The following is a 23,521-nucleotide window of genomic DNA, read 5'->3' as shown; positions in this document are numbered from 1 at the left end:
ACATTCGCCGGTTTTAGTGTTAGTCCTTGAAAAGTGCTAGTAAACAATCGTGGGGCGAGAAGAAGAAGTTTGAAGGTGCGATACGAGAGAACATTACAAAGAGAAAACTATTCGACAGGTAAAGGTTTTACATTCTGTTTTGTTTCGCTGCGACGATCAGAATAAAAGCTTGCCGCGTATGACGTGATCCAATTCGACATAATATAAGTATTCGTAAAAAAAAACGTAAGATTATTACATTTTGTCCGAAAATACTTTCACATATCGTCGAAACAAGTAATGCAAAAACCATTGTATAACGTGTTTAAGTGAAACGGTGAAAGAAAACGAGCCAGTAGTTCCACTATAGGATTGTTAAACAACATACAAGGCACGAGGCACGAGGCACAAGGTTGAGTAAGTTGCGATTAGCGCATTAACTTAACGCACATTTTTAGATGCATCTCACGACGAATCTCATGTTGCATGAAGAAAAAAGCGACAAATGCCATGGCACTCTAATTTTATAATAAGTCGTAATTTTAAAATTGATTCCAGATAGAACGTACTTTAACGATGCGATAATAAAGTTTCCTTTTTTATGTAACTGAAAAATTAAATTTTGTGAACTGTGATATTTATCTCATCAAAATGTGACCCCTCACGAATTTAAAAATACTGCTGCTCGAGTCTTTATTTTCTTCTGATATATCCTTACATTACCGGCTATTGTGCCAGTCTATTTATACGAAACACATCCGAACTGATTTGAAAAGACCAACGAACTGGATGTGTAAAAAAAACTGATAAACAAATACTCGGTTGACGGCCCGAGTTAGATGTTTTTCTATAAAGAAGAACGTTGAGATTCAACATAAACGTTGAGATTCAACATCACGCAAATAAATTCTTCGCGCGTCTCTGATAATATTTGCACGCTTTTTCCAGACAAGTGTAAATCGCGCCAGATTTTTGCAACAAAGCAAACATAATTACATTTCTTGCGATAAGACGAAATAAAATATTTAAATATAATGTCATAAATTGTTGCCGATCCAAACTCTAACTTTTCCTTTCGCGATCGACAATAAATAATTGAATTAAAGTCAGCGAGTTATTAGAGGTATTATTTAGTCATAATTATAAATTCCAATAATCCTGTTTATGTGAAAGATGATTGTTCGACAATAAAATTGTCTTCCAATGCTAGTGAAAGTTAGCACTCTATAATATAAAAATTTCGGCAACTGTTGTTTACAATTTATTTGCAGATCTTACACTAGCAATTGCATTGTTATTTTTCGATCCTTTAATGTCTCATACTTGCATATAATTATTTAGAATTAATTTCATATATACTCTATGCTTTTCGCATTTAAGATAATACGTATAAAATATCACAGAGAGTCTTCTCACGTTGAAACATATAAAGCATCATATATTTTATGTTGTAGAGATATTTCACCATGGCAGAGTCAAATATGACTGCACGAAAATGGAAAGAGAAGGGTAACGAAGAGTTTAACAAAGGCAATTGGTCAGAAGCATTGAGTGACTACACAAACGCACTGAACCTAGTAGACAACAACGCTGAGAAAACAGTGTACTACAAAAATCGAGCTGCCGCTTTATTAAAGCAAGGCATTTATGAGGAAGTTATTAAAGACTGCAACAATGCGTTAAAGATATGTTGTAATAAAGCATTGTATCGCAGATGTCAAGCACTAGAAGCGTTAGAGAGATTCGAGGAGGCACATAGGGATGCGAAGATTATTATTTCATCTGACCCAAATAACAAAGTTATTCAGCCCGTGTTGACGCGCTTACTTGAAATTGTACGTCGCAAGGAAAACCCACATCTTATTATTAGTAGTGACAAGGTAAATACACATAACTATTACAAAAGTTAAGTTATTAAGTTTACTACACGCAAGACATGATAATTTGATCTGAATAATAAAAAAACAATAATATATTTCTCATACTGGATATATTAATAAGAATTCTTGTTTCACTAAATACTAAATTTAATTTAAAAAATTAAATTAAGTTTTTCTTATTATATAATTATTAATTTCTGTCGAAATTAATAGTCTACACACACTATATAAATAGAAATTATATGATATCTACAAATATTATCTCTCACAGTTATTTATATTTTTAAAATAAACTAGCAGTTACTTATATTTTTATTACACATTATTATGTTTAAGCATAGGTTACTTTTGTTATATGTTTGTATTAGCTATCACAAATGCTAGATTTAGCATTTAACGTGAGCGCAGATGAGAAGAAACGTGAAACCGTTATGACTAATCTGCTTGTGCTCGCACGTGACGAAGCTGTTGCCGAGGAGATATTCCAGAAGGAAGGTGTATCAAAAATCGTACAACTTGTAAAAGTAGAAAAAAATGAGAAAGTGAGCTGTAGCGCGATTCGTATTGTAGGCGAATTATGCAAAAACAATATTAATCGAACCGAATACATTGTGCAATATGCTGGATTGTTTTGGTGTCTGGATATAATGAACAGCACATCTACAGAGAAAATCAACGCATCTCAATATTGTTTACAGGTAAATATTATCGACTAAAATATAGTCAGTATACATTTGTATTTCAGTAATTAATTTATTGTGTAATTCTGTTTCAGACTATATTGAACACTTACAGCGGCATGAATGATAAACCCGATTCAAAACCCAACAAAACATTGTGCATAATGCATAAAAAAAAAATTGACACGATTCTGTCGTGCTTGTTGAATGCGAGTAGAACGATAACATCAAGCCTTGCTAGAGACACATTAATAGAATTCATTACGCGTAACATTCATCACACTGCGTTAAACTGGGCCGAACAATTGGTTGACTTTCGGGGTTTGCAAAAATTAATGGAAATAGCCAGTGAAATGGTGGAATTTAAAAAGAACTACTCGATTGACATTACATCTTCCACGCAAACTGTAATCAGTATGTGCTTAGCAAAAATATATGAAAATATGTACAGTGATGTTGCTAAGGAAAAATTTAACAACGCCATTGACGAATTTATTGAGGATAAACTGTCCAAATCTGACACAGAATCCAAAGTATGAATTTTGAAATTACCGGTTTTTTTTTAATAACTCAAATTAATTCAAAACAAAGTTTATAATCTCTAAAATTTATAAAATTCAAATTAAACTCTATAATCTCTAAAAATGTCAAAGAAAATTTCGTTTTCAATTGTCGATATTGTATACTGTGTAACTTACACATATATTAGAATACGAATAACAGAGTTTAATCGAAATTTATTGAGTATGACTTTATCATCTATCATATTTTCTGAAGCATAATTTACTAAAAATTTTTCGTATTTTCCATCAAAATTAAATAAAATAGCTGCCTTGATTTATTATGATATATTATGATATATTAATCAAATATTGCTTTACGTAAAAATTTATAAATAGTTACTTGATTGTTTTATAGGTGCGCATAGTACTTGCGATAACAACTTTAATATTCGGTCCGTTAGATGTTGCGGAAGCAGTTATTATTGAACCAGAGATTTTTGAGATGATCTTTGCTATGTCAAAAACGGATGACACATTGCAACAGAAAGTGGTTTGCGAATGTATCGTTGCCGCTATAACCAAATATAAAAAAGTCAGTGTGTTTATACGTCGAAGTGTAAATATATTGGAGAACCTGTATCAATCTAAGGATGATTCAATTCAAATTCGAGCGTTAGTGGGTTTTTGCAAGTTAAGCAAATTTGACAAAAGCATTTTGAGCAGTTGCACGACTATCGAACCGTTCGCAGATGGAGCGACGAAAAAATTGGCCAAGGTTTGTACACGAGTCTTAATTAATCACAAAAAAAGAAGGGACATTAGAAAATGGGCCGTTAAAAGCCTGTCGTATCTTACTAGCCACGTCAAGGTCAAAGAGGAGTTAATCAAGAACCGACAAGCCATTAAAGCGATGATCGAGTTCGCCGAGACTAACGATCAATCGGTTGTCTTCGGCCTGACTATTATATTGGTGAACTTGTGCGGCACTTATGACAAGAAAGAATTCATACCCGAGATGACAGAATTGGTAATGTTTATCAGACGTTATTTTTCCGAGGAATATCTGACCAAAGATAACAACGACTTTGTGAAAAAAAGACTATGCGTGTTAGTGAATGCCGGTGTGATAAGCGCTCTGGTGAACCTCGCTAAAACGGACAGCTGGAACTGCAAAGAATTGATAGCTCGCGTATTCAAAGCGATATGCAGTCAACATAATTTGAGAAAAATAGTTGTTGATGAAGGCGGTACGGAGGCATTGTTGTCATTATCGCTGAATGGCACAGACAAAGGAAAAAAGTATGCTTCGCGAGCCCTGGTCCATCTAGCTTACACGATACCTCCTGGAATTGCAGTTTCTGGTCAGATAATCATGCAGGCTGTTCGGCCGATCCTAAATCTCCTGAACTCGAAGTGTTCCGTGAATAAGAATTGCGAAACTCTAACAGCTTTGTGCAATCTAGCTAGCGTCAACAACAGCATGCGAGAATATATATTCAAGGAGGCAGGATTTGAAAAATTCGAGGACTATATGCATGACGATAACAACATGTTGAAACGAAAGGCCGCACAACTCATAAACAATTTGGTATTATGCCGTGAAGTTGCTGTCCAATACTTTGAGCAGAGACCTTATCAAATTTGGCATCTTACACTTTTTTTCATGGACAAGGATGAAGATACCGTTAAGGCAATGGCTGGAACAGTAGCGATGCTGACGGCGGTCAGCAAAGAGGCTTGCAAGCAAATACTCTATTTGAATTCCTCGCTAAAATTCCTATACAACTTATTCTCTAATCCAAACGGTGATATACAACGTAAGGGTATCGAAATTTCGTTAAATATAATAAGAAATACAAAAGACATTGCTACAAAACTCATGAGAACAGATATAATGGAAGCATTGAGAACACTGAGCAAGGACGATACCGTACAAAACAACATCAAGAAATTGGCTTTAGAAGCTGGTGCAGAATGGGACAAAATCAGAATAAACGACGAAAGTGACGAACTGTCACAAAGCACTGATAGTTTACAACATGTCGATTAAGAAAATTATATAAATGTTAATTGGGATCTTAATGTCATATTAATGGAATTCTTTTTTATTTTAATAAATGACAGCACAATGTATAATATAATTAATAAATAACGAAACTTTGCATTTACAAAACTCTCATCTACAAGACTTGCGCTTTTTACGCAATAATATTCTTAGCTTCTTCAAGCACAAAAGTATTCTTTTTTTTACTGGCTTGCGTCATCGCTTTGTCTCTATGAAAATCTCTTTTTGAATTTCTGATTGTCGCTTTTGCAGGTTATAATTTGTTTCTTCGCTGCTGCTAGCAATCGGTGAAGCTCGGACGTATAGATGCCGCGGACGTATAGATGGGTTTCATCTCGACGCCTGATTCTTGCAAGATGGAGGTGCTAATGTTAGCACCGATAAAGTTTGTTCATCTTGTGGCAACCCATTAACCTACATATATATTTAATAATAATATATTATAATGTTTACATTTAAATTTAAAACAGGTGTACGAGGCTTCACTTTTACGTATTCTATAACGGATTCTATTGCCTCGTCCGCATCTTTAAAGATTTTATTGTTTCTCATGTTCTCACAGATAGTCACAAAAACACGGGCAGTCTCCTGGATACATTTCAAATAATATCCAATGTAGTAGAGAGTGATCTTTACGAAAACGCGTATATTACGTTATAGGCTACGTAAAGGGACACTTCCTAAACGCAAATAATAAGTTTAGTTGCACAATTATAATTATACCATTTTGAGCATATGAATTTATTATCACCAACCTGCAATTCGTTAAATATCAAAATAGGATATTTTATAAATTGCTATAAATTTTCTTAGGTCCTTTTCAACGGACTAAAATAATTTTCTTTCCGGCATGTCCATCACGGCAGTAACTTGGGTATTAACCTTTCCGTTTTCTTTATTTTTATCAGTAGCTCAAATTCTTGTATCTCTTCTTCGAATAAAGCTGACCAAAGTTCATACGGATCTTCGAAATTGACGTTCAGCGATCTGGTTTTAAAGTCAAGAAGCTGAAAGATATACATTTGTAAGAACGATCGAGCATTAATTAAATCACAAATTTTTAACACGTCAGTCCTTAATTACGTCTTGCTCGTCGTCTATATCTAACGGAAATTCCTCGCCGCTGGTGCTCCTTAAATCTCTATAATTTTTTGTTTAACAGTCGGATCGTTCTGCTGAGATATCAATTTTTTCTCGTTGCACTACTTGTAGAATCTCTCTTGCTATATACCGACCCTTGACGATCGCACTTGGTGCATCTAATACGAAAAGAAAACGCATGCGATTTAAAAAAAACTACACACACGCAGTTTGAAAAGAACTTCGTACGATTTCTAGAGAAAGTCACGTGATGCTCAACGTTGTGCCTTATTAGTTAGGCAGGTCACGTGGTTACGAAAAGCCAATCAGAATTAAATTCTATTCTAGCGAGACAACTCACGATGCTCCTATCGGATAATCCCCACGGACGATGCTTACCGTGGTTTAAGTTACTCCTTGAAAAGTCCTACGGTCGTAAACAATCATAGAACGAGTACAGGAGGTTTAAGAGTGCTCGAGCTACACGAGAGAACAAAAAGAAAGTTATCCGACAAGTAAAGGATCTACATTCTGTTCTGTTTCGCCGACGATCTCAATGAAAGCTTGCCGCGTGTGACGTGATCAAATTCGACCTAATAAAAAGGTATTTGTAACAAACGTGTATTACTCTTCACCTAAAAATATCTCAACGAATCGTCGAAACAAGTAGAGCGTAATGTTTCATCTCCGCTTGCACGCTATTGTATGACTTACTCAAGTGAAACGGTTAAACCAAACGAGTCAGTAATTTCATTGTAGGGACAGTACACGAGTTCACCTGAGTAAGTTGCAATTAGAACATTAACGTAAACGCGTGATTAGAAACATCTCATGTTGCATAAAGACACAACAACGACGACGAATAACATAGCATCTTAATTTTATAATAAACCGTAATCCTGTAATTCTGTAATAATTTATAATAGATTCCAGATTCAACGTACTTTTACGATGTGATAACAATATTTCCCTTCTTTATGGAACTGAAAAATTAACTTTCGTGTAATGTAATATTTATCTCGTCAACTTTAACTTACGAATCTAAAATTTTTGTTGCTCGAGACTTTATTTTCTTATGCTTACCCTTGCGCCGCCGGTCTGTTTATATGAAACATGTAACAAACTGGTTTGAAAAAATCAAAGAATTGAATGTATATCAAAGCAAAAAAACAAAATACTTTATTGACGGCACGTTAATGCTCTCATATTTGCATGTAATTATTTAAAAATAAATTTTATTCTCTATATATTTTGCAATTAAGTTAATACATATAAAATATTACAGAAAGTCTTTCCATGTTAAAACGTATAACGAATCATATATTTTGTGTTGTAGAGATATTCCACCATGGCAGAGTCAGATTTGACTGAACAGGAATGGAAAGAAAAAGGTAATAAAGAGTTTAACAAAGGCGATTGGTCAGAAGCATTGAGTAACTACACAAACGCACTGAAACTACCAAAAGGAGGCAACGCTGAGAAAGAAATGTTCTACAGAAATCGAGCTGCAACTTATTTAAAGCTGGGCGATTACGAGAAAGCTATTAAAGACTGCAACACTTCGTTAAAGATATGTTGTAATAAAGCATTGTATCGCAGATGTCAAGCGCTACAAGCGTTAAAGAGATTCGAGGAGGCATATAGAGATGCAGAGATTATTATGTCATCTGATCCCAATAACAAAGTTATTCAACCCGTAAAGGAGCGCTTACATGAAATTGTACAAGATTGTCGTAAGGACTCACATCTTAGTGCCACGGTAAATATACATAACTATTACAAAGATTCATCAACTTGCAAGACATATTTGGTCTAGAAAATATAAAAATTATAACATAATTCTTGTACTGGATATATTAGTAAAAGTTTTTATTTCTCAAAATACTACACATGATTTGACAAATTGATTTAACTTTTTTTATTATAATTATTAATTGCTATTTAATTAATAGAATACTTATTGCTATGTAGATAGAAGTTACATAATACAAATATTATCATTCACAGTTATTTTCATTTTTATTACACATCATTATGTTTAAGAATACGCTTATTTTTACTTTGTATCAGATATCGCAAATGCTGGATTTAGCATTTAACGTGAGCGCAGAAAAGGAGAAACGTGAAATCGCTATGACCTCTCTACTTGTGCTCGCACGTGACGAAGCTAGTGCCGAGGAGATATTCCAGAAGGAAGCTGTAACAAAAATCGCACAACTTATAAAAGTTGAAGAGAATGAGAAAGTGATTTGTAGCGCGATTCGTCTTGTGGGCGAGGTATGCAAAAACAATATTAAACAAACCGAGTCCGTTGTGAGATATGTCGGTTTGCTTTGGTGTCTGGAAATCATGAACAGCACGTCTCCAAAGATAGTCAACGCGTCTCAATATTGTTTACAGGTTGATATTATCGAACAAAATAATACATACAGTTATACATATTTACACATATTTTAGTAATTAAAATATTATTGCATATTTTGGTTTCAGAACATATTGAACACTTACAGCGGCATGAATGATGAACGTGATGCAAAACCCGATAAGACTTTGTGCGAAACACATAAGAATGAACTTGATATGATTTTGTCATGCTTATTGAATAGTGTAACGAATAAAACGATAACAGGACTTGCTAGAGACGCAATAATAGAACTTATTATGCATAACATACATACTGCATTAAACTGGGCCGAACAATTGATCGAGCTTCGCGGTTTGCAAAAATTATTGGAGATAACCAGTCAATTGGAGGAATACGAATCCTCGTTCGACATAACGTCTTCCACGCGAAATATAATCAGTATGTGCTTAGCAAAGATATATGAAAACACGTACTGTAATGATGATAAGAGGACATTTATCAATGCCACTGAAGAATTTATTGGGAATAATTTGCTTAAATTTGACACAGAATCCAAAGTATGAATTTTGAAATTAATCTTTTTTAATTACCTAAATTAATTCAAAATAAAGTCTATAATCTCTAAAGTCTATAAAATTTAAATTAAACTCTATAATCTCTAAAGCAATTAAAAATGTCAAAAAAAATTTCTTTTTTAATTGTCAATATTGTATATTGTGTGTAACTTACACATATATTAAAATACGATTGTAACAGAGTTTAATCGAAATTTATTGAGTACGACTTTATCATCTATCGTATTTTCTGAAGCATAATTTACCAAAGATTTTTCGTATTTTTTATCAAAATTAAATAACAATGTTGCTGCCTTAAGTTATTTTTCATTAATCAAATATTGTTTTACGTAAAAATTTATAAATTGTTACTTGATTGTTTCATAGGTGCGCATAGTACTTGCGATAACAACTTTAGTATTCGGTCCGTTAGATGTTGCGGAAGCAGTTATCTTTAAACCAGAGATTTTTGAGATGATCTTTGCTATGTCAAAAACGGATGACATATTGCAACAGAAAGTGGTTTGCGAATGTATCGTTGCCGTTGTGACAAAATCTAAAAAGGTCAATGTGTTTATACGTCAAAGTGTAAATATATTGGAGAACCTGTATCAATCTGAGGATGATTCAATTCGGATTCGAGTGTTAGTGGGTTTTTGCAAGTTAAGCAAATTTGACAAAAGCATTTTGAGCGATTGCACGACTATCGAACCATTCGCAGATGGAGCGACGAAGAAATTGGCCAAGGTTTGTACACAAGTCTTAATTAATCACAAAAAAAGAAAGGACATTAGAAAATGGGCCGTTGAAGGCCTGTCGTATCTCACTAGCCACGTCGAGGTCAAAAAGGAGTTGATCAAAGACCGACAAGCCGTTAAAGCGATGATTGAGCTCGCCGAAACTAACGATCAATCGGTTATCTTCGGCCTGACCATTATATTGGTAAACTTGTGCGACGCTTATGACAAGAAAGAATTCATACCCGAGATGACAGAATTGGTAATGTTTATTAGACGTTATTTTTCCGAGGAATATCTGACCAAAGATGGCAACGACTTCGTGAAAAAAAGACGATGCGTGTTAGCGAATGAGGGTGTGACAGGCGCTCTGGTAAACCTCGCTAAAACGGACAGCTGGAACTGCAAGGAATTAATAGCTCGCGTATTCAAAGCGATATGCAGTCAACATAATTTGAGAAAAATAGTTGTTGATGAAGGCGGTATGGAGGCATTGTTGTCGTTATCGCTGAATGGCACAGACAAAGGAAAAAAATATGCTTCGCGAGCCCTGGTCCATCTAGCTTACACGATACTTCCTGAAATTGCAGTTTCTGGTCAGATAATCATGCAGGCTGTTCGGCCGATCATAAATCTCCTGAACTCGGAGTGTTCCGTGAATGAGAATTGCGAGACTCTAACAGCTTTATGCAATCTAGCTAGCATCAACGACAGCATGCGAAAACATATATTCAAGGAGGCAGGATTTGAGAAAATCGAGGACTATATGCATGACGATAACAACATGTTGAAACGAACATCCGCACAACTCATAAACAATTTGGTATTATGCCATGAAGTTGCTATCCAATATTTCGAGCAGAGACCTTATCAAATTTGGCATCTTACACTTTTTTTCATGGACAAGGATGAAGATACCGTTAAGGCAATGGCTGGAACAGTAGCGATGCTGACGGCGGTCAGCACAGAGGCTTGCGAGCAAATACTCTATTTGAATTCCTCGCTAAAATTCCCATTTTTTTTCAATTTACTTTGTAATCCAAATGGTGATATACAACGTAAAGGTATCGAAATTTCGTTAAATATAATAAGAAATACAAAAGACGTTGCTACAAAACTCATGAGAACAGACATAATGGAAGCATTGAGGGCACTGAGCAAGGACGATACCGTGCAAAACAAAATCAAGGAATTGGCTTCAGAAGCTGCTGCAGAATGGGACAAAATCAGAATGAACGACGAAAGTGACGAATTGTCACAAAGCACTGATAATTTAGAACATGTCGATTAAGAAAATTATATAAATGTTAATTGGGATCTTAATGTCATATTAATGGAATTCTTTTTTATTTTAATAAATGACAGCACAATGTATAATATAATTAATAAATAACGAAACTTTGCATTTACAAAACTCTCATCTACAAGACTTGCGCTTTTTACGCAATAATATTCTAGCTTCTTCAAGTACAGAAGTACACTCTTTCTCGACAGGCTTAGGTCGTCGCTCTGCGAAAATCTTTTTTTAAATTCTTGATTGCCGCTCTTGCAGGTTAAAATTTCTTTCTTCGCTGCTGTCAACAATCGGTGAAGCTCAGAGAGTGCCGCAGATGTATAGACCGTATAGATGTTTTCATTTCAGCGCCTAACTCTTGCAAAACGGCAAATAAACTTAAGTATATGTTTAATAATAATATATTATATTATAATATATACATTTATATTCTTATGTAGGTGATGTACAAGCTATTCACTCTTTTTACGTTTTCTAAAACGGATTCAAATGCCGAACATCTTTGAAGCCATTGCTCATCATATTCTCGCAGATAGAAACATACAGCCAGCCTTCTCAGCACAGTTCAAATAATTTCCAATCTAGTAAAGAGCGATTTACACATAAGCGCCGTATGTTTGTCACGTTAAAGTGCACGCAAAGCAGAAGCTTTTTAAACACAAATAATAATCAAACAAAAGAAATGGTTCAATTCGACCCAACTGGCCATTTATTAATATAATATTTAAATACACAACGTTTCGACCAATTATTCCCCTCATGGTCGGAAAATAATCTATTATAACTGGTAAATTTTCTTATGGTTCTTACGGTTACGACTAAAAATTTGTTACGTGCAGTGGCCTTAATTATACATGCGTACGAAACAACTTGGAGTAATTTATAATGTGTAATATTATTTTTATAATTTATTATACATGTAGTACAAGAAAAGCAGGTTCTAATGATAGTTGAGAAAATTTACAAACTAATTTTTAGAAAATATATTTTAGAATTCTACTGTAATGTTTGACTAAAATTGTAAATTGTTTAAATCGGAAATCTCAGTTTACGACGTCGCAAAAATGTGGCTTGAATCCGCTCAGATTCGTGCGCAGGAAATACAAAATCTACCGGCTCCAAAATTGTATGTGGTGCTGCATGGAGCTTTAAATTATTTCCATTAATAATACATGACATAATTACTTATAATAAATTATTTATAATAAAAATAATAATAATAAATTACTTATAATAAAAATAATGTATTTCTGATAATAAAATAACGTAATTTTGGTAATAATATATATTGCAATGTGAATATATCTCGAAACCGACTATTATTTATTATTTGGACTATTATCTATAGTCTAAAAGTTTTAGAAAATAGAAACAATTTAAACAATTTAAAAAAGAAAAATTTTGTTTACTATTATATCGTTACAAAGTACGTGAGATTAGGCATGATAGCTTGATGCGTTTAGATATCACAAAATGACGGCCTTTCGCTTGTCTGCCCATTGCCGCTGTCCAATTATTACAAAAAATACGATCGATTAAAAATCGTTAGCTTATCGCCGCAATATCATCTCGTTCCGCATTCTGCAAAAAATCAATCTATGACCTTTCACGTGACTGAGAACGCGCGCGCTTTCGAAAATCACGTGACGCGCGTTTCATTAGTCGGTCAGCTAGGAAAAGCCAATCAGGATGAAATTCTATCGCAGGGAGACAGCGCTCGGCATGGCACTCTTTTTGGATAACATTCGCCGGTTTTAGTGTTAGTCCTTGAAAAGTGCTAGTAAACAATCGTGGGGCGAGAAGAAGAAGTTTGAAGGTGCGATACGAGAGAACATTACAAAGAAAAAACTATTCGACAGGTAAAGGTTTTACATTCTGTTCTGTTTCGCTGCAACGATCAGAATAAAAGTTTGCCGCGTATGACGTGATCCAATTCGACATAATATAAGTATTCGTAAAAAAAACGTAAGATTATTACATTTTGTCTAAAAATACTTTCACATATCGTCAAAACAAGTAATGCAAAAGCTATTGTATAACGTGTTTAAGTGAAACGGTGAGGCCAAACGAGCCAGTAGTTCCACTATATAGGATTGTTAAACTACATACGAGGCACGAGGCACGCGGCATAAGGTTGAGTAAGTTGCGATTAGCGCATTAACTTAAACGCATATTTTTTTATGCATCTCACGACTAATTTCATGTTGCATGAAGAAAAAAGCGACAAATGCCATGGCACTCTAATTTTATAATAAGTCGTAATTTTAAAATTGATTTCAGATAGAACGTATTTTAACGATGCGATAATAAAGTTTCCCTTTTTATGTAACTAAAAAATTAAATTTTGTGAACTGTAATACTTATATATTTCATCGGAATGTGACCTCTCACAAATATAAAAACACTACTGCTCGAGTCTTTATTTTCTTATGATATATCCTTACATTACCGGCAATTGTGCCGGTCTATTTACACGAAACACATCCGAAGTGATTTGAAAAGACCAACGAATTAAATGTATAAAAAAACTGATAAACAAATACTCGGTTAATTGGCGACCAGAGTTAGATGCCTTCATATAAAGAAAAACGTTGAGATTCAATATCACGCAAATAAATTCCTTGCGCGTCTCAGATAATTTGCACAGTTTTCCCAGACAAGTGTAAATCGCGCCAGATTTTTGCAGAACATAATTGCATTTTTTGCAATAAAACGAAATAAAATATTTGAATGTAATGTCATAAATCGTTGCCGATCCAAACTCGAACTTTCCCTTTCGCGATCGACAATCAATAATTGAATTAAGTCATAATTCAGTCATAATTATTAATTCCAATAATCCTGTTTATGTGAAAAATGATTGTTCGACAATAAAATTGTCTTCCAATGCTAGTGAAAGTTAGCCCTCTATAATATAAAAATTTTGGCAACTGTTGTTTACAATTCATTTGCAAATCTTACACTAGCAATTGCATTGTTATTTTTCGATCTCTTAATGTCTCATACTTGCATATAATTATTTAGAATTAATTTCATATATACTCTATGCCTTTCGCATTTAAGATAAAACGTATAAAATATCACAGAGAGTCTTCCCACGTTAAAACATAATGCATCATATATTTTATGTTGTAGAGATATTCCACCATGACAGAGTCAAATATGACTGCACAAAAATGGAAGGAGAAGGGTAACGAAGAGTTTAACAAAGGCAATTGGTCAGAAGCATTGAGTAATTACACAAACGCATTGAACCTAGTAGAGAACAACGCTGAGAAAACAGTGTACTACAAAAATCGAGCTGCCACTTATTTAAAGCTGAACGATTACGAGAATGCTATTGAAGACTGCGACAGCGCGTTAAAGATATGTTGTAATAAAGCATTGTATCGCAGATGTCAAGCACTAGAAGCGTTAGAGAGATTTGAGGAGGCACACCGAGACGCGGAGATTATTATTTCATCTGACCCAAATAACAAAGATATTCAATTCGTAAAAGAACGCTTACAAGATCGTCATAAGGACCCAAATCTTAGAGCTACGGTAAATATACATAACTATTACAAACGTTCATCAACTTGCAAGACATGATATTTGGACATGTAAAAGATCATGTAAAAATTATCACACATTTCTCTTATACTAGGGATATATTAGTAAGAATTTTTGTTACTAAACTTAATTTGAAAAATTAAATTATGTTTATTTTTTTAATTATATAATTATTAATTTCTCTCGGGATAATAGTCACACTATATAGATTAGAAATTACATGATACAAATATTATTTTTCACAGATATTTACATTTTTATTACACATTATATTTAAAAATACGTTTATTTCTGCATTTTATTAGATATCACAAATGATGGATTCTGTATTTAACGAGAGCGCGGATGAGGAGGAATATAAATATGCTATGCATAATCTGTTTGTGAACGCATGTGACGAAGCAGGTGCCGAGGAGATCTTCAAGAACGAAGGTGTATCAAAACTCGCACAACTTATAAAAGTTGAAGAGAACAAGAAAGCGACGTACGCGATTCGTATTTTAGGCGAGTTATGCAAAAACAATATTAATCGAACCGAGTACGTTCTGAAATATATTGGTTTGCTTCGCTGTCTGGAAATGATGAACAGCACATGTACAGATAGAGTCAAGGCGTCCCAAATTTGTTTACAGGTAAATATTATTGACTAGAATGTAGCTAGCATACACACGTATTTTAGTAATTAATTTATTGTATAATTTGATTTCAGAATATATTGAATACTTACAGCGGCATGAACGATGAAACCGATTCAAAACCCGACAAGACTTCGTGCGAAACACACAAGAATGAACTTGATACAATTTTGTCATGCTTATTGAATAATATAGCGAATAGAACGATAGCAGGCCTTACTAGAGACGCAATAATAGAACTTATTATATGTAACATTCATCATACCGAGTTAGGCTGGGCCGAACGATTGATCAAGTTTCGTGGTTTGCAAAAATTAATGGAGATAGCCAGTGAAATGGAAGAATACAAATACAAAGAATCCTCGATGAACATCACGTTTTCCACGCGAATTAAAATCAGCATGTGTTTAACCAAAATATATAAAAACGTGTACTATGATGCTGCTAAGGAAGAATTTATCGACGCCATTGAGAAATTTATTAAGGATAAATTGCTTACATCTGACTCAGAATCCAAAGTATGAATTTCGTAACTTCTGATCTTTTCTAATTGTTTCAAAATAAAGAGTCGACTATTTCTTTAACCGTAGCATACTTGAGAAATTTAAACTATTTTAAAAGCATAAATGCCAAAAAAAAATTCTTTTTTATTTGTTGATATCGTACATTCTGTAAGTTTTAATTTAAAAAAATACGATTATAAGAGTTTAATCGAAATTTATTGAAGAATATGACTTTGCCATCCAAGAAAATTAAATAACACTGTAGCTGCCTTAATTTCTTTTTAATCAAATATTGTTTTACGTAAAAATTTGTAAATTGTTAATCCGTTGTTTTACAGGTGCGTGGAGTGGTTGCGATAACAACCTTAATGTTCGGTCCGTTAGACGTTGCATACGCAATTATAATTAAAAGAGGGGTGCTTGAGATGATCATTGCTATGTTGGAAACGGATGACGTGTTTCAAAAGAACGTGGTTTGTGAATGTATCACTGTTGCAATGACCAAATTTAAACAGGCCAACGTGTTTATATGTCGATGTGTACGTATATTGGAGAACCTGTATATATTCTCTACGTATGATTCAATACGAGTTCGAGCGTTAGTGGGTCTGTGCATGATAAGCAAGTTTGAAAAAAGCATTTTAAGCAGTTACACGACTATCGAACCGTTCGCGCAGTTCGCGGATGGAACAATGAAGAAATTGACCAAGGTTTGCGCACGATTCTTGATTAATCCCAAAAAAAATAAAGAGATGAGAAAATGGGCCATTAAGGGCCTGAGGTATCTCACTATCGACGTCGAGGTCAAAGAGCAGTTGATCAAAGACCAACAACAAGCCGCAGTAAAAGCAATTATTGAGCTAACCGAGCAGACTAATGATCAATCGGTATTCTACGACGTGACTATTATGTTGGTGAACTTGTGTTGCGCTTATGACGATAATGAACTTATACCCGAGATGATAGAATCGGTAATGTTTATCAAATATTATTTTTCCGGGAGAGATCAGCCCAAAGAGGACGACTTCATGAAAATAAGGCGCGCGTTAGTGGAGGTCGGTGTGACTAGCGCTCTGGCGAGACTCGCTAAAACGGACAATCAGAACTGCAAGGAATTGGTAGCCCGCGTTTTCCATGCGATATGCAGACAACAGGAGTTGAGAGAAATAGTTGTTCAACAAGGCGGCGCGGAGGCATTATTGTCGTTAGCGCTGAGTAGCACAGACAAGGGCAAAAAGCATGCTTCGCAAGCCCTAGTCCATCTAGCACACACGATACCTCCTGCAGCATTTCCTGATCAGATAATCATGCAGATTGTTTGGACAATCATAAATCTCCTGAATTCGGAGTGTTCCGTAAATGAGAGATGCGAGGCTCTAACAGCTTTGTGCAATCTAGCTAGCGTCAACAACAGCGTGCGAGAATATATATTCAAGGAGGCAGGATTTGAAAAATTCGAGGACTATATGCATGACGATAACAACATGTTGAAACGAAAGGCCGCACAACTCATAAACAATTTGGTATTATGCCGTAAAGTTGCTGTCCAATATTGCGAGCAGAGATCTTATCAAGTTGGGTATCTTACATTATTGTTCGAGAACAAAAATACAAATATAGATACTATTAAGGCATTGGCTGGAACAGTAGCCATGCTGACAGCGGTCAGCAAAGAAGCTTGCGAGGAAATAATCTATGCGGATCCTTTGCTAAAATTCTTACACAACTTACTCATTAATACAGACGATGACTTGCAGCATAAGGGTACTAAAATTGTGTTAAATATGATGAGAAGTACAATAGACCTCGCTGCAAAACTCATCAAAAATATAAACATAATGGGACCACTGACGGCATTGTCCAAGAACGATACCGTGCCAGACAACAACAAGATCAAGAAATTAGCACGTACTACTTTACTGCTTGCTGCGCACATAGTCGACATCGAGACAAACGACAAAAGTGATGAAGCATCATCACAAAACATTGCTAGTTTAGACGTGTTTAAACATATCGATTAAGAAAATTATATATAAATGTTAATTGGGATCTTAATGTCATATATTTTTTATTTTAATAAATGACAGCACAATGTACAGTATAATTAATAAATAATGTAATTCTGCATTCACAAGACTTTTGGACCCAACGCTTTTTGTCCACGATAAATAACATTCTAGCTGCATTAAGTACAGAAGTATACTCTTTCTCGCCAAGCTTGCGTCGATCGTTTCGCTATGTCTCTGCGAAAATCTATTTGTGAATTCTTAATTGCCGCTCTTGCAGGTTAAAATTTTTTTCTTCGCTGCTGCGCCAGCAATCGGTGGAGCTCGGAAAGTGTCGCAGACGTATAGACGGTTTTCATCTCGACGCCCGATTCTTGCGAAGTGGAAGCGGCTAATGTTGGCGTCAATAAAGTTTGTTCATCTTGTGGCAACCCATTAACCCCTACATATATATTTAATAATAATATATTATAATGTTTACATTTAAATTCATATACAGGTGTACGAGGCTACTCACTTTTACGTATTCTATAACGGATTCTATTGCTGCGTCCGCATCTTTGAAAATTTCTTTGTTTCTCATGTTCTCACAGATAGTCACAAAAACACGGGCAGTCTCCTGGATACATTTCAAATAATATCCAATTTAGTAAAGAATGATCTTTATGATGTAAGCGCGTATATTACGTTATAGGGTACGTAAAGAGACGCAAATAATAAGTTCCTAAACGCAAATAATAAGTTTAGTTGCACAATTAAAATTATACCATTTTGAGCATATTAATTTATTATGCCCCAACCTGCAATTCGTTAAATAACGGTACGTCTATCAAAGCAGGATGTTTTATAAATTGCTTTAAATCTTCTTAGGTCCTCTTCAACGAACTAAAATTATTTTCTTTCCGGCATGTCCATCAGCGGCATTAACTTGGGTAACAAAAACTTTCCGAATTCGAGAAATGTAATGTGTCTTCTTCAAGAACTTGTAGCACGCCAGACAATCCTGAGAGAATAGGAAGTTCGGCCGATTGTAGACCACGAGAAAAAAAAAGTGATGAGCTAATTTTGAATAATCGATAATCGACACACATCTCATAGATTTTCATAATTAATTGATACATCTTTATATACTTTTCATAACTCTTAATAAATTGTTATATTGTGCTGATTTTTCATAAAAATTTTTCGCAGTATTGTAATAGTCTGAAATTAATCTTTTTATTGTGCATTTTCTTATATATTTTATACTATTTTTTAATATTTTATTTATGTTTTTATTATAATTGTGTTACTTTTTTTATGGACAATTAGTTTTGTTTAACAATGTATGAAAATGTAGGAAAATTCATTACTTTGAATGCATTAAATGGAATTTTTTGTGTTACAGAAAGACAGTACGACCCCAATGTGCAGGCACTGCATAACAACATATTGCAGCAGTTACTTCGCGAAAATGCGCCAAAGAAGGATGCAGTGGACAATTTCTTGGAGCAGATGGGAGATATCCTGCGTAAGTTGATCTATCTTCGATTAGCAGCAGCTCTACTTGCATTTGCCTCGAAGAAGGCAAATGCAAGTAGAGCTGCTGCATCTCGTTCACAGGGCAGAATAAGACAAAGACTTAGCGGAGGCGGAATTTTTTCAAAGGCGATAAATTTTTTGCATTATTATTCTATTATATTTTGTACTATAATCGTTACTTTTTTATCTTTCTACCAATACATTATTCGTTACATAATAAATAAATAAAACATTTATTTCTATTTTAATAAAACCTGATGAGTAGTTCATATTTGGGTCTAAAAGAAATGAATGTTTTGTTGTTACATTACATATATGTGTATGTAAAGTTCAAAACATTGAGGTGTACGATCTTGTATTTATTTATGATTCTTAGAAAAAAAGTATGGTTTCTGTCTTATAATAATTAGGAGTTAATCGCAAAATTTCGCAGTAACTAATCCGGCGCATTTTCGCGACGATAACGCTGACTAAAGTTTATTCGGATCTTCGAAATTGACGTTCAGCAATCTGGTTTCCAAGTCAAGAAGCTGAAAAATATACATTTGTAAGAACGATCAAGCATTAATTAAGTCACAAATTTCTAACACGTCAGTTCTTAATTACGTTTTGTTCGTCGTTTGAATTTAAATCGTTTTAAAATAAAGAGTCCATTATCTCTTTAACCATAGCATGCTTGAGAAATTTAAACTCTATATATTTTTAAAACAAAAATGTCAAAAAAGATTTTTTTCTCAATTGTCGATATTGTATATTCTGTAACTTACGTATTAAAATACAGTTATAACAGAGTTAAATTTACTGAAGAATACGACTTTGCCATTTTTCGTTATTATTTCGTATTTTCTAAAGCATATTATTTCTCCTATTATTCATCAAAATTAAATAAAACTACCTATTGATATTTTTTAAATTAATTATTGTTTCATAAAATGTACAAATTTACAAATTGTTATCATCGATTGTCTTACAGGTGAGTGGAGTAGTTGCGATAATAACCCTGATATTCGGCTCGTTTAAAGTTGCAGACGCAATTATTTTCAAAAAAGAGATGGCTGAGAAGATCTTTGCTATGGCGGAAACGGATGACGTGTTGCAACAGAAAGTGGTTTGAGAATGTGTCATTGCCGCTGCAACTAAATATAATAAGTTCAACGAGTTCATAGATAAAGGTGTAAATATATTGCAGAAGCTGGATAAATCTAATAACAATATAATTCGGATTCTAGCATTTTTGGGATTGTGCAAGTTGAGTAAATTTGAAAGGTATTACGTTATTCAACCGTTTGCGAATAAATCGTCAATAAGAGATGAGATCTAACAGCTTTGTGCAATCTAGCTAGTGTCGACAATAGTATGCAACTACATATATTCAACGACTCGGGATTTGAGAATTTCAACAACTATATGAGCGATAATTACAACATGTTGGACTGCGCGTATGCATAACTCATAAACAATTTGGTATTAAGCCGTGAAGTTGCTATTCAGTATGTTGAGCAGAGATCTTATCAACTTAAGGATCTTATGACTTGGTTTGTGGTAGGCAGCAAAGATGAATGTACAAAGAAGGCAGCAGTTGAAGCGGTAGCAACGTTAACGGCAGCCAGCAAAAAAACTTGCAAAAAATTACTCAGCTGGGATATATATGGCGGACATTCCTACACCTTTCACTCAATAATCCAGACAGTAACTTACAACATAAGGGTATCGAAATTGCGTTAAATATGATGAAAAGTACGAAAGACGTCGCTGCAAAACTCATGAAAACAGACATAATGGAACTTTTGAAAGAATTGAGCAAGAACGATACCATGCAAAACAAGGAAATCAAGGAATTAACATCCCTCGTTCTAGAGGCTGCTGCGGAATGGGACAAAATCGAGGGAAATGTCGAAGGGAACGAATCGGCATAAAGCACTGATAATATAGAACATTCGATTAAGAGAATTACCTAAGTATACATATTTAATAATAATATATTATAATAATATATAGGTTGCATTTATATTGATATATAGGTGTACAAGCTGCTAACGCTTTTTATGTTTTCATTACAGATTTAATTGCCGAGTCCGCATCTCTGCAGACCTTATTATCCCTCATATTTTTACAGATAGAGAAATGGGCAGCCTTCTCGGCACAGTTCAAATAATCTCCAACGTATAGTAGAGAGCGGTATACGCGAAAGCGTATATCACATTCGTCACGTTAAAGTGTACGCAAGAGAACGCTTTCTAAACGCAAACAATAACATTTAGTTGTACAATTTAATTATACTATAATAAGTATATAAACTTATCATTACCTGCCTGCATTTCGTTAAATAACGGTACGTTTATCAAAGCAGGATTTTTTAAAAATTGCTATAAATCTTTTTAGTGTTCTCCTCAACGGGCTGAAATAATTATCTTTTAAAACGGCAGTCTTCCATGGTACTAACTTGGGTATCAACATTCCCACCTCTTTATTTCTATCAGTGCCTCAAATTCTTGTTTTTCTGCTTCGGATAACGCTGACTAGAGCTCATTCGGATCTTCGATATGGACGTTCGGCAGTCTGATCTCTAAGTAAAGAAGCTGAAAGATGTACGTTCTTAAGAACAAGCATTCATTAAATTACAAATCTCTGAAACGTCGCGTCGGTCCTTAATCACCTTTTGCTCGTCGTCTGAATCCAATATATAGTCTTCGCTGCTGGTGCTCCTCTCGTCCTAATTATCTTCTAAGATGTCATCCTTCGCCCCCCAGAAGTGCACATGTTCGTGCACTCTCTTAAGTATTTCTATCATTTCTTACTTAGCGATTGAACCGTTTTCCTAATTAAGACTTGAGCTACATAGGACTTCGATGCATTATCTACAGAAGCTCTCGGAGCAATCTGTGTGCGTGTCTGATTATAGTAACGCTCGGTCTCGTAATAATTTGTGTTGTATCGCGAACAAGTATACAGACGTTTGCGCTTGTTGCATCTATTATGAGAAGAAGAACACTGAGTTTTTAAGTGAAAAACACAAAGTAGGTAAAGAGCGATCAATTGCAACACTCAATCTTCGCGAGATCTCAGCTTGTAACTTTGCAATTTTATACGAATGAAAAAAAATGGTTTGATGAAAACTGCAGTTGTTTAAGAAGAAACGTTCGCAAATTGAAAGAAATTGCACGCACTTGTAAAGATCCTTGTACGGTTTCGGAAGAACTGCGCGCGGTTTTAGATGGTTAAAAAAGCGTCGGTATATTTGACGCACAATCATTATTTGTAAAGAAAACTGTATTATAAATTTCATGCCATTCTTCACATTTTACATTTACCTTACCGCCTTCAGAATCGTGAGCGCATGTGCGGGTACGTACTTTAGCGACGATTGGACATTTTTATCTAACAATAAGACTCTAGAATCCTAGTTAATCTCGATGTAATTCAAACGGAGCACCCTTATTGGTCGTTTGAGATGTTACTTCAGCGAACAATATCGTCGAATTATCGCGTCGCGACCTCTCGCTCGCAACTTCGTTTCGTCGAGAGTGCTGCGTTCGTGGCTGCGTTCGACGAGTTCGAGGTTATATAAGACACCGTATAATGTCTCGTCCTGAGTCCTGAATTCTGCGAAAGATTAGTCTGACGGCCTTCCACACAGTCGAGTCCGCGGTTTCGAAATTTACGTGACGCTCAGCGTCGTGCTTTATTAGCTACGCCGATGATTGCTGGTTTAAATTACTTCTTGAAAAGTGCTAGGATCGTAAACAATCATAGACCGAGTTGGGAAGTTTGAGGGTGCTTGAACGACACGAGACAACAAAGAGAAAGCAATCCGACAGGTAATAAAGGATCTATTTCCTGTTCTATTTCGCCGACGATCTACATGAAAGATTGCCGCGCATTCAACGTGATCCATTTTGATGTAATAAAGATATTCGTGACAAACGTGTGAGATTACTGTTATTACTTTTCGGCCGAAAATACCTCGACAAATCGTCGAGGCAAATAACGCAAGACGTTTCATCCCGACTTGATCACACTATATTGTATATCTTACACAAGTGAAACAGTAAAGATAAGTGATCGAGCCAGATAATTTCATTCTAGGGCTATTAAACAGTACACGAGTCTCTTTGAATGAGTTGCAATTAAAGTATCAAGAGACACGGTAGTGTCTCGCGCCAAGTA

The 23,521-nt window shown here is 34.8% G+C and overlaps 3 protein-coding genes and 1 pseudogene across 3 annotated transcripts; 3 read left to right on the top strand and 1 right to left on the bottom strand.

The window, feature by feature from the left end:
• Positions 1-1,443: 1,443 nt before the first annotated feature.
• Positions 1,444-5,273, top strand: LOC139808529 (protein unc-45 homolog B-like). The gene is made up of 4 exons (XM_071770603.1): positions 1,444-1,859; positions 2,228-2,557; positions 2,635-3,072; positions 3,458-5,273. The coding sequence occupies exons 1-4, from the start codon at positions 1,446-1,448 to the stop codon at positions 5,090-5,092; spliced, it is 2,817 nt and encodes a 938-aa protein (XP_071626704.1). The 5' UTR covers positions 1,444-1,445; the 3' UTR covers positions 5,093-5,273.
• Positions 5,274-6,673: 1,400 nt separating this feature from the next.
• On the top strand, positions 6,674-11,182 carry LOC139808378 (protein unc-45 homolog B-like). Its single transcript, XM_071770282.1, has 5 exons — positions 6,674-6,791; positions 7,524-7,946; positions 8,258-8,587; positions 8,678-9,109; positions 9,494-11,182. Exons 2-5 carry the CDS (start codon positions 7,536-7,538, stop codon positions 11,132-11,134), a joined length of 2,814 nt encoding a protein of 937 aa, XP_071626383.1. The 5' UTR covers positions 6,674-6,791; positions 7,524-7,535; the 3' UTR covers positions 11,135-11,182.
• A 3,102-nt stretch (positions 11,183-14,284) lies between these two features.
• On the top strand, positions 14,285-17,873 carry LOC139809182 (protein unc-45 homolog B-like). The gene is made up of 4 exons (XM_071771893.1): positions 14,285-14,680; positions 14,995-15,321; positions 15,399-15,842; positions 16,166-17,873. Exons 1-4 carry the CDS (start codon positions 14,285-14,287, stop codon positions 17,846-17,848), a joined length of 2,850 nt encoding a protein of 949 aa, XP_071627994.1. The 3' UTR covers positions 17,849-17,873.
• An 11-nt stretch (positions 17,874-17,884) lies between these two features.
• Positions 17,885-23,357, bottom strand: LOC139809176 (uncharacterized; annotated as a pseudogene).
• Positions 23,358-23,521: the final 164 nt, after the last annotated feature.

Source organism: Temnothorax longispinosus, chromosome 2 (genome assembly GCF_030848805.1).
Source record: "Temnothorax longispinosus isolate EJ_2023e chromosome 2, Tlon_JGU_v1, whole genome shotgun sequence".
In the NCBI taxonomy this organism is placed as follows: Eukaryota; Metazoa; Arthropoda; class Insecta; order Hymenoptera; family Formicidae; genus Temnothorax; species Temnothorax longispinosus.
This window is presented reverse-complemented; position numbering and strand designations above follow the sequence as displayed.

What these genes read in the sequence shown, in the direction of transcription:
- LOC139808529 (XM_071770603.1), top strand. Translation starts at nt 1,446, where the DNA reads ATGGCAGAGTCAAATATGACTGCACGAAAATGGAAAGAGAAGGGTAAC. An exon ending in TTATTATTAGTAGTGACAAG is followed by an intron (nt 1,860 to 2,227) that starts GTAAATACACAT and finishes TGTTTGTATTAG; the next exon opens with CTATCACAAATGCTAGATTT. An exon ending in CATCTCAATATTGTTTACAG is followed by an intron (nt 2,558 to 2,634) that starts GTAAATATTATC and finishes ATTCTGTTTCAG; the next exon opens with ACTATATTGAACACTTACAG.
- LOC139808378 (XM_071770282.1), top strand. Translation starts at nt 7,536, where the DNA reads ATGGCAGAGTCAGATTTGACTGAACAGGAATGGAAAGAAAAAGGTAAT. An exon ending in ACTCACATCTTAGTGCCACG is followed by an intron (nt 7,947 to 8,257) that starts GTAAATATACAT and finishes ACTTTGTATCAG; the next exon opens with ATATCGCAAATGCTGGATTT. An exon ending in CGTCTCAATATTGTTTACAG is followed by an intron (nt 8,588 to 8,677) that starts GTTGATATTATC and finishes TTTTGGTTTCAG; the next exon opens with AACATATTGAACACTTACAG.
- LOC139809182 (XM_071771893.1), top strand. Translation starts at nt 14,285, where the DNA reads ATGACAGAGTCAAATATGACTGCACAAAAATGGAAGGAGAAGGGTAAC. An exon ending in CGTCCCAAATTTGTTTACAG is followed by an intron (nt 15,322 to 15,398) that starts GTAAATATTATT and finishes ATTTGATTTCAG; the next exon opens with AATATATTGAATACTTACAG. An exon ending in CATCTGACTCAGAATCCAAA is followed by an intron (nt 15,843 to 16,165) that starts GTATGAATTTCG and finishes GTTGTTTTACAG; the next exon opens with GTGCGTGGAGTGGTTGCGAT.